The 10,758-nt window shown below is 52.5% G+C and overlaps 1 protein-coding gene across 1 annotated transcript; it reads left to right on the top strand.

Moving 5' to 3' along the window:
- The first annotated feature begins 5,319 nt into the window (after positions 1-5,319).
- Positions 5,320-10,755, top strand: Shfl (shiftless antiviral inhibitor of ribosomal frameshifting). Its single transcript, XM_052188971.1, has 8 exons — positions 5,320-5,678; positions 6,064-6,187; positions 6,342-6,391; positions 7,974-8,012; positions 8,126-8,275; positions 9,813-9,916; positions 10,055-10,209; positions 10,529-10,755. Exons 1-8 carry the CDS (start codon positions 5,658-5,660, stop codon positions 10,753-10,755), a joined length of 870 nt encoding a protein of 289 aa, XP_052044931.1. The 5' UTR covers positions 5,320-5,657.
- Positions 10,756-10,758: the final 3 nt, after the last annotated feature.

Below are 10,758 nucleotides of genomic sequence, written 5' to 3'. Positions count from 1 at the left end.
TTGCCTATTATTCATGTCTTAACTCTCCAACCAGGATGTCAGTCACCCACGCACATGTGTCCTTCTGCAAAGCAGGAGGTCAGTTTCCAGGGAGGTCTTGGGAACTTAAAGTGTTACTCAACCCCTGCTCGAAAGGGAAGTCATATTTTGAGTGGCTCTTTATATTGGTATAGGTGTCTTTCTTTATGTTGGGGTCTATCCTAGGGTCAGCTTTTAAAAGCAAGAAACCATAAAAGCTCATACACAGGTGCAGGAAGTGCGGCTGGGTGGTTGGTTCGGGTCCACACTTACTGTGGCTAACCACCCAAAGCAGTTCTAACCAACCTCTATTGTGATTGGTTCCTATGAACACCAGAGCACAGAACATAACAGAAGATGCGAACAACTCAGGCATAAGAAAGCTTTCTAGTTAGAGTAAATGAGAAAGTTTCCTTGTAACATTAGTAACAGTATAAAATGCCTGGCTAGACCGGCAACTGTTACATAGACCTTAACTCCTTACCTAGTGTCACTGTCCGGATACCTTTTTTCCTTTTTTATTTATTTTTTTTAAGACAAGGTTTCTCTGTGAATCCCTGGCCACCTGAAACTTGATTTGTAAACCAAGCTGGCCTTTAACTTGGAGATCCTCCTGCCTCTGCTTCCTGAATGCTGGGATAAAGGCATGTGCCACCACAGCCAAGCTGGTTTACTTGTTATTCTCAAAAACCATTTTTATTTGTCTCATTGCGTTGTCCTAGTCCCAAACTGATGACTGTTTGGTGTCGGGAACGTGCAGTGTGAGACAGGCCTGGCGGTGCCTGCCTGAGGTCTCAGCCCTGTGGACGGAAAGGCAAGAGGATCAGGAATTTGGGTTTCAAGGTCATCCTGGGCTACATAAGACCCGGTATCAAAGAAAAATAAAGACATAAAAATAAATTTTGAAAGCTCATGAGCTCAGCTAGGAGGTGGTGCATGCCTTTAATCTTAGCACTTGGGAGGCAGAAGCAGGTGGATCTCTGAGTTCGAGGCCAGCCTGGTCTACAGAGAGAGTTTCAGGATAGATGATGCTACGCTGAAACCCTCTTGGGGAGATCATGAGCTCCAAAACAGCAAAACAGCAAGGAGGCCTCACAGTGCAGCCTGTGGAGTTCCAGTTAAACGACACACACTGACCAACACACAGAACCAGTGAGAGCCTCCTTTGAACCATTTATACCAGTGTGTCAGGGGCTGGAGAGATGGCTCAGTGGTTAAGAGCACCGACTGCTCTTCCAGAGGTCCTGAGTTCAATTCCCAGCAACCACATGGTGGCTCACAACCATCTGTAATGGGGATCTGACGCCCTCTTCTGGTGTGTCTGGAGACAGCTACAGTGTACTTACATACGTAAAATAAATATTTAAAAAAAAAAACAAAAAAAACTTCACCAGCAGTTCCCTTGTTTCCACTTTTCTTGACAAACGAATATTTTTCTCCTTTGTCCATACCCTTTATCAAAATAAAAAATGCACAGAGCCATGCACACACTGCTGGACACATAAGCCTCCTATGTCTAATCAGGATGACCTCTAAAGCCCCAAAGGATGGAGGGAGGCTGGGTGTCGGGGTGGGGGTTGGTGGTGGAGGTGCTCTGACTCATCTGTGAGCAAAGGTGTGTGCTCATTATGAGCACAGTTCAAGATCCTGGTTAAGTCTCTGTATATTTTTCTCTCTCTCTCTCTCTCTGTGTGTGTGTGTGTGTGTGTGTGTGTGTGTCTATGTCTGTGTGTGCCCCTGTCTGTATGTCTGTGTAGGTGCCTTTGTTTGTATGTGTCTGTGTGTGTGTTTGCGTGCGCGCGTGTGAGCGCGCGCTCTCTCTCTCTCAGGTGCCATGGTATATGGCAGAGATCAGAGAATAATAGATAGATTGTTCTCCTTTTCCACCATGAGGGTTCTGGAGACGGACCTTGGGTTGTGAGGCTTGGTGGACACATTTACCAAGCCAGCTGAGCCATCTGGCCAGCCTGTAGCTTCTTTGTTGTTGTTGCTGTTGTTGTTGTTTGGCTTTTTGAAACAGGGTCCTACAGTTCAGCTCGGGCTGCCCAGGAGCTTCCTGTGTAGAGCCGCCTGCCTCTGTCTCCTGCGTGCTGGCCTTAACGGTGTGTGCTGCCGGCTCTAATGGGTTTTGTTTGTTTATTGAATTATTTTATGTATTTGGGTGTGTTGCCTGATTGTGTGTGGAGAACTACATGTGTGCAGTCCCATCGAGTCCAGAAGAGGATATTGGATCCCTTGCAAGTGGGACCTTGCGAGCTACCATGTGGGTGCTAGGAATCAAACCTGGGTCCTCTGCAGCAGCCTGGGGCTCAGAAGAGGAGGGAAGGCAGAGTCTCCTCCTGCCCTCCCCTTGGAGGCAGGAGCCACTAACTTCAGGGTTAAACAACTCCAGGGGCTGATTCACCTTGTTGTTGCCGGCTCCTGCTGGGTACTCTGGAGAAGCCAGACATCACAGCTCATTAGCAGCCAACACACAAGACCTTTAGACGGCTCAGTGGGTAAAGGTGCTTGCAGGCAAGTCTGGAGAGCTGAGTTCAAGTCCCAGGACCCACATGGTAAAAGGAGAGAACCAGCTTCTAAGAGTCGTCATCTGATTTCCACAGACATACTATGGCATTCACGCACTTCCCCACATTCATACGTAAACATCTAACACCCTCACAGACAGACAGACAGGCAAGCAGGCAGGCAGGCAGGCAGGCAGGCATGGTCTTGCTACACAATGCAGAATGGCCTCCTATTTGCTATATAGCCAAGGCTGGCCTTGAACTGATCCTGCTTCTGTCTCCTAGGTGCTGGGACTGCAGGCCCACGTCACAGTGCTGCCAGGTCCTGAGTGTGGTGCTAGGGAGTGGAAACCGGGACAAGTGCTCTAGCCCTGATTTGTATTACTTTTTTACTTTTTTTTTTTTTTTTTTTTTTTTTGGTTTTTTGGTTTTTTTTTTTTGTTGTTGTTGTTTTTTTTTTTTTTTGCTTTTTGGTTTTTTAAGACAGAGTCTCTCTGTGTAGTCTTGGCCATCCGAGAACTTGCTTTGTAGACCAAGGTGGCCTCAAACTCACTTGCCTCCAGAGTGCTGGGATTAAAAGTGTGCACCACCACCTCCTGACTCTGGTTTTTACTTTAGATTGGCACCTGTCTGCAAATGTTGGGAGGCTACAGCGTGACATTTTGCCACCAGTGATCATAGAAATGGTGTGGCCACCACAGCAAACAGATGTTCCTCCTGTGACTCTGCAGGGTCTCTTCTAGCTATTTTGAAACAGTCAGGCTGCTCCTGACCCAGCCAGCAATGGAATTTACTCTTGCAGTCAAACTGTAATACTGTAACCCTTGACCCAGGCTTCTCTCCTTCCCGCCTCCGCCCTGCCCCTCCCCCTCCCTCTCTGCTTCTCCAACAGTTTCTTTAGTCTCCACTGACTGAGATCTTATGCACCTTGACATAATGCCCTCCAGCCTTACGCTGATTACAGCAAATAACAAGGCTTCTTTGTTATGGGCGAGTGATATTCCATGGTGTGTACACACTACATTTTCTTTTTTTTCTTTCTTTTCTTTCTTTTCTTTTTTTTTTTTGGGGGGGGGGGGTTTGTTGTTGTTGTTGTTTTGCTTTGGTTTGATTTTTTTGGTTTATTTTCGAGAGACAGGGTTTCTCTGTGTAGCCCTGGCTGTCCTGGAACTCACTCTGTAGACCAGGCTGGCCTCGAACTCAGAAATCCGCCTGCCTCTGCCTCCCAAGTGCTGGGATTACAGCGTGCGCCACCACCGCCTGGCTTACATTTTCTTTATCCATTCCCCTATTAATGGACATTTGATACCACACCGCACACAGGGGCGAGCATCAGGCATTCTCTAACCCGCTCCTTGGCTTTCCTGCAGGCATACTCCCAACAGTTGACAGCTCTGCTCACTCTCTTCTGTGAGGAACTTTTATCCCATTTTCCATAATAGCTATAGTATTTCGATGTAAGCAAATCTATGGCATTATTGATGACTATCCATTGGGGGTGTTCCTTTCACGGCTGCTGCTCACGCGATTCTCGGCTTTAGATTTACAATGTGGATTCCTAGGGACCGGGAGTCTGCTTTTCTTCACATTTTATTTATTTATTTATTTATTTATTTATTTATTTATTTATTTATTTATTTATTTTGGTATTTTTCAAGACAGGGTTTCTCTGTGTAGCCCTGGCTGTCCTGGAACTCACTTTGTAGACCAGGCTGGCCTCAAACTCAGAAATCCGCCTGCCTCTGCCTCCCAAGTGCTGGGATTAAAGGCGTGCACCACCACCGCCCGGCTTTTTCTTCACATTTTTACTTTGCCTCCAACCTGCATGACACTTCAAAGGTCGCCCAGTGGACTGATGCAATATCTATGTCCCACATTGTGCTAAGTGACATTCAGTCCCCTGGAAAACCAAGGAGGGTGGCTCACAGCTCTAATCTCAGTACTACAGACACTAAGGCTGGAGGACCACCACACCTACCATACGTTTAAGGACAGCCAAGGCTATATATACAGTGAGACACTCCGCCCCCACATTCAGAAGGTGGAAGCAGAATGGTGAGTTCAAAGTCATCCTCAGCTACATAGAAAGTTCCAGAGTGGGCTGGAGCATAGGGGCCGCCCCTGGGACAGAGGCTGAAGGGACGGGTAGATCAGTTTCCATTCTCCCCGCTCTGGTGTTGGTTTCCGGTTCACTGGTAAACCACCATTACCTGCACCTGTGGTATCCACCTTTATTGCTGATGGCAGCCAGACCACCCAGCAAGATTTCTGTGCTCCTGGACCAGAGTGAGACCCAACCCCTGGACCAAAAGGGGCAAGGAAGAGAGGTTCACTGGGAGGAAGGTATTTAAATCGGGGCGGGGGCACCCAGGTCTCTTAGAATCTGGAGCCCATTCTCTGGAGAAGTCTGTAAAGCTTGCCAAACCCCCCCCCCAAAAAAATCTTTCATTTTGTCCTAGCGTGTTCCCCTCCCCCTCCTTTTTTTTTCTTTTTTTCTTTTTGAAACTGGGTCACACAGAGTCTAGGACAGACTTAAACTCCTGGTCTTTTTGCCAAATGCTAGAGTGACAGGTGTGTGTCACCATGCCTATCTTCCATGCCCATTTTACAGAGGAGGAAACTGAGGCTGGGAGAAGGGGAGCGAGAGAGAGAGAGAGAGAGAGAGAGAGAGAGAGAGAGAGAGAGAGAGATCCTGTGGGGGTTAGAACTGCTGAGCATAGCAAAGTGCTCCAGGGGTCCGAAGAAGCTTTGGGTTCTGCATAGGAGGAGCAGCGCGGGAGCACCGAGCTGTGGTGCGGCTCCGCCCCCACGGGGGACGTGAAGACGCGGACCCCGCGCAGCGTGGGGACATGTGACCGACTGCAGAGGCCGCGCGCTGCATCCCCGGCCCGGCTGCGCTGCTGCGCAGGACGCGGTGAGGCGCGCGCCGAGGCCCGGGAGCACCAGCCGGGAGCACTCCAGGGCGCGCGATCAGAAGCGTGGCCGCAAGGCCTGGGCGGGGTCTCCTCAGGGTCCCCCAGCTTCGCGCAGAAACGAAACTGAAAGAGGGGCCCGAGGGAGGCGGAGCTGCGCCGACGCCACCCAGGCTAGCGAGGCCCGGACCCAGGCGCGGCCAGGTGTGCTCCGGCCACCATGGCTCAGGATGGCGTGGAGGTAGGACAGCCGCGCCACCGGCGACAAGCCGCGGGGAAAGGGCTCCCGGGAACACCCCTGCCCCCTGGGCCGTCTCCCTCCTCCATCCCTGGGCACAGTGGGGCTGTAGGGTCAGAGGGCAGAAGGAAATGGGGTAACCTGGCCTGCATCCCGCCACACACACACCGCCAGAGCCCAAATTCGCACCGCGGAGGCTGGGACGCGCCGCAGTCTCCACCATCCCCCAATGCCTGGAGAACTTTGGATTTTTCCAGGAAATGGCTTAAAGGGAGGGGGGATGGGGATGCGGAGGCCAGAAGCCAGGGTCAAGTTCAGGAGAATGGAGGTGCAGGCGCTGCTCCCGGTCGCCCCCGACATCAGCGCTCATCCCCCCCCTCCATCCCAGTTGGAGAAGAGCGTCAGGCGCCTCCGGGAGAAGTTTCATGGAAAAGTGTCCCCCAAGAAGGCAGGGGCTCTTATGAGGAAGTTTGGCAGCGATCACACCGGAGTTGGGCGCTCTATCGTGTATGGTGAGTCAGCCCTGGGGGTAGGGGGGGGGGGGGACACTGAGTGGGTGTGGTTTAAGAATTGCTGTAGCGCATTAGCGACCCTGACTCGGGTTCAGGCTCTGAGAGCCTGGAAGTCCTACACCCTTCCAGCGCCCCTCCCATGTTCTCCCACTAGGTGTCAAGCAGAAAGATGGACAGGAGCTAAGCAACGATCTGGACGCTCAGGTAACCTGTCCCCCACCCCCACCCCACCCCGGTCCCCACCCCGTCCCCGGAGGAAGGGGCGAGCCCCATTTCTCTTGGGCAGAAGGAACAGATCAGTGTGTTGAGTGCCCGCCTCACCATCTAGGGTCCTTCCCTTTCCCAAGCAGCCTGCAAACAGTAAGTGCTCATTCCGTGCTGATTGCTCAAATGGAGGAGACAGGGCAGTAGGATAAGGAGACAGGGTGTCGAGGGAGGCTCAAGGCACCAGAAGAAAGGCTGGGCTGGGCAGATGTGGGGACGAAAGCCACCTGAATCTCCATTCAGGAGGAAGGAATCAAGGCAGTATGGTTGTTTTGCTTCTCAGCGTCTGTAGCTGGTCCCCTGCACATTCGATTTGCATGAAAGACATACCAGAGTTTAGTTTTGTGTAAGGTAGAGTCTTTACATAGCCCAGCGCTGGACTGCCCTGAAAGTCACTAGATAGGCCAGGCTGGCTTTGAACGCACAGAGATCTACCTGCCTCTGCTTACCAAGAGCTGGGAATCAAGGTGTGCACCACCGTGGCGTGCACCACCGTGGTGGGCATCTAAGAGAATCCTACCAATAATATTCTTTAGGTTTAGTCTATAAACAACGTGATAAAATAATAATGATAGCAGGAAGTAGCCTTCATGGAGAGTACACGTAGAGCAGCTCTGCAGGCCTTGGTCCATTCTCTGCCCTCCTCGTGGTCCTAGGAGGCCATCCAGTTACTCAAGAACACAGCCCAGGGTCCGGACGGTCACCAGGTTCCCGAGACCAGCCGTTGACTTCAGGGAATCAAACTCTAGCCCCTTGGAACCAAGCCTGGGCTCTGAGAGGTCCCTCTGTGAGGACTCTCGAAGAGAGACAGGCTTGCCCACCATCCCTTATCAGCCTAGAGCTTTTTAAAGTCACGTGGCCAAAGGACAGGAGATGGATCTCCAATTAAGAGCTCTTGCTGCTCCCACAGAGGATCCCAGCTCCCCAGTTCCAAGGTGTCTGACGCCCTCTTCTGGCCTCCGTGGGCACTGCACATGGGAAGAGACACACACATACACGTTTTTTAGAAAACTTTTTAGTCTTTAAGACCATGTGGCATCAGAGGCCAGGTGTCACATGTGTGGCCTCTGCGAGGTCATGCAGCCATGGCTCTGGGTTCCATGGGCCGTGATCACTGAGTGAATTCAGGTTCTGGGCCATCTAGGAAATGACTACCCAAATGTATCCAGTTCTCAAGGACATTTGGGACGTTGTGCTTTTGTTTTTACAGAACTAGGGATTGAACTTGGGACTTCATAATCGGCAAGTGCTCTAATGCCAAGCCATGCCCCATCCTTCTCTATTTACTTGTAATCCTCCTGCCTCACCCTCCCAAGTGGCTTGAATGACTGGCCTATGTCACCAGACCCAGCTCCAGTAACTAACTGGAAAGCTCTCTACACAGGCAGTAATGTTTCATCGCAGCTAGAGCTATGTAGAGCCAGGGTCCTGACCCCACGGCTTCTCCCGCTCTCAGCATGGGCGTAGCACCCGGACATTGTCTCCAGCTTCTGTCTGCCCTCCCCTTCGTGTCTCCCCTCAGGACCCACCAGAGGACATGAAGCAGGACCAAGACATCCAGGTGCGTTGGTGTCTGGAGTGGGTCAGGGTGCAGATGGAGGCGATGCAGGGGCGGAGTGCTCTCTGTGGCGTCCAGAGGCAGAGGTGACCTTTTTATCCTCGTTGGTGTTGCAGGCAGTAGCCACTTCTCTGTTGCCCCTGACGGAAGCCAATCTTCGAATGTTCCAAAGAGCCCAAGATGACCTCATCCCTGCCGTGGACCGACAGTTTGCCTGCTCCTCCTGTGACCATGTGTGGTGGCGCCGTGTGCCCCAGAGGAAGGAGGTGATAAATTCAGACTTAGCTTAGTTCTGTCCTGTACCCCTGTGTCCAGAAATTGTGTTTCTAACTGAAGGTCATCAACTAGAGGGAGGAGAGGTGTTATGGGCACGTGTGTGCATGCGTTATCTGTGTGTATGCCATGCGCAAGTGGAGGTCAGAGTTCGCGCTAGGTGTGTTTCTCAGTTGCCCTCCAACTTTTTTTTTTTTTTTTTGAGACAAGGCCTCACTGAACCCTGGGGCTCATCACTTAATGTGTTGACCAGCATGGCCCAGGAAGTCCCCTGATCCAGCTTCCCCGGGGCTAGAGTTGGGTCATAAGCCCATTTAGCCATGCCTGGCTCTTCCGTGTGTGCTATGGATTTGGACTCAGTGCCATGAGCACAGCCCACTTTACCCACTGAGCCGTCTCCCCGCCCCTTTCATTTTGTTTGTTTTTTATTCATTTTTTAGTGTATTTATGCATATTAGCATTTGGTTCATAGGGATGTCTGTGTCCCACAGTGCCACATGGGTTCTGGGAATTGACCCTGGGTCTTCTGCAAGAATAACAAGGGCTCTTAACCACTGACCCATCTCCAAGCCCCTTGTTTGGTTTGGTGTTTGTTTGTTTCTTGGTTTTTTTTTGTTTGTTTGTTTTTTGTTTGTTTGTTTTGACAGGGTTTTACTGTGTATCTTTGGCTGTCCTGGAACTTGCTTTGTAGACCAGGCTAGCTTCTTACTCCAAGATTCAGCTGCCTTCCCCCCAGACTCCCCAGTGGTAAAATTAAAGGCATACTCCACCACCTAGACCCTTGGCTTTGTTTTTTTGTTTGTTTGTTTTTGGTTTTTTCAAGACAGGGTTTCTCTGTGTAGCCCTGGCTGTCCTGGAACTCACGCTGTAGACCAGGCTGACCTCGAATTCAGAAATCCGCCTACCCCTGCCCCAAGTGCTGGGATTACAGGCACCACAGCCCGGCTTGGCTTTGTTTTTTGAGAGTACCTCACGTAGCCCAGGCTGGTCTCAGACTCAATATGTAGCTGAGGGTGACCTTGGACCGACCGCTCATCCTCCTGCCTCCACACCTCCCGGGGCCTTCATGCATGCCACAAAAAGCACAGCTTCAGTATCCTTGAACCTAAGAAGTTGAACTTTTGGCTTTGACACCTATCAAACCCCAATCTGGCTTTCTAACCTCTTTTATGTTTTGATTTAGAGTCTCTCTACACAGTCCTGGCTGGCCTGGAACTCGGAGATCACCTGCCTCTGCCTGAGGGCTGGGATTAAAGGCCTGCACTGCCCTGCCTGGCTGGGCTTCCCGACCTCTTGATTATTAGTGTACTTCTGATAAAAGCTGAGGCCGCAGCTGCATCGGTGCAGGGTCAGCCTCGTACCCACGAACCCACTGGCTCCGTCCCCAGCACCACATGTCAGGCACAGGCCCGTCATCCTAGCACTGAGGTGGAGGCAGGAGGACCAGGAGTTGAAGGCTACCCCAGACCAAGTGAGACGTGCCTGAGCCCTGCTCCTTGGCCCCGACAACTATGGGCTCTACTTTCTCAGGTGTCACGGTGTCGCAAGTGTAGGAAGCGTTACGAACCAGTACCGGCCGACAAGATGTGGGGCCTGGCAGAGTTCCACTGCCCAAAGTGTCGCCACAACTTCCGGTGAGGGCCCGGACCCCAGCCCACCCTCAGCCCTGTCCCAGCCCAGCCCACCCGCAGCCCTGTCCCAGCCTAGTCCCCTCCTCCTGTCCCCTGTGCCCAACCACCCCCTCAGCCCCTCACAGCCCTGCTGGCCCCCAGGGGCTGGGCACAGATGGGGTCCCCATCACCCTGCTATGGGTGCGGCTTCCCTGTGTACCCCACCCGGATCCTGCCCCCACGCTGGGACCGCGACCTGGATCGTCGCAGCACACACACCCACTCCTGCTCAGCCGCAGATTGCTACAACCGGAGAGGTGAGGCCCTGGCGCACACCCCGCATTCTGCATCCCTGTGTATCGGCCCCCGGGTGTCCTCCCTCCTCCCACGAGTCCTCCACGGTTCCCTGGCTCCTCTCTCCCTCCTCCCGTGGAATCCAGCAGCTCCGTGGTGTTCAGCCTGGTAGGCCCATGTCCCCGCTACCTGTGAGTCTGTTTTTGTGGTCAGGTTCCCACCTCCCTCTAGAGTTTCAACACCTGTAGGTTTTATGACCTCTGATCTCTGTGTCCTTTGGCTCCAGTGGGTGTCCCTGCATAGCCCAGTCCCCTCTTACCTCAGTGACGCCCCTTCCCCTAGAGCCCCACGTGCCTGGGACCTCCTGCGCCCACCCCAAGAGCCGTAAGCAGAACCACCTCCCCAAAGTGCTGCACCCAAGCAACCCTCACATCAGCAGCGGCTCCACGGTGGCCACGTGCCTGAGCCAGGGAGGCCTCCTGGATGACCTGGACCACCTCATCCTGGAGGACCTGAAGGAGGAGGAGGAGGAGGAAGAGGAAGAGGAGGACGGCGGGCCCCGAGAGTGAGCC

This window comes from Apodemus sylvaticus, chromosome 7, assembly GCF_947179515.1.
Source record: "Apodemus sylvaticus chromosome 7, mApoSyl1.1, whole genome shotgun sequence".
NCBI lineage: Eukaryota > Metazoa > Chordata > Mammalia > Rodentia > Muridae > Apodemus > Apodemus sylvaticus.
The sequence above is the reverse complement of the archived record's forward strand: the minus strand, read 5'-3'. Positions and strand labels throughout refer to the sequence as shown.

Bases quoted from the DNA above. Each gene is read 5' to 3' on its own strand.
- Shfl (XM_052188971.1), top strand. From the start codon at position 5,658: ATGGCTCAGGATGGCGTGGAG. The intron at 8,013-8,125 runs GTGCGTTGGTGT...TTGGTGTTGCAG, and splicing joins AGCAGGACCAAGACATCCAG to GCAGTAGCCACTTCTCTGTT. The intron at 9,917-10,054 runs GTGAGGGCCCGG...GCTGGCCCCCAG, and splicing joins AAGTGTCGCCACAACTTCCG to GGGCTGGGCACAGATGGGGT.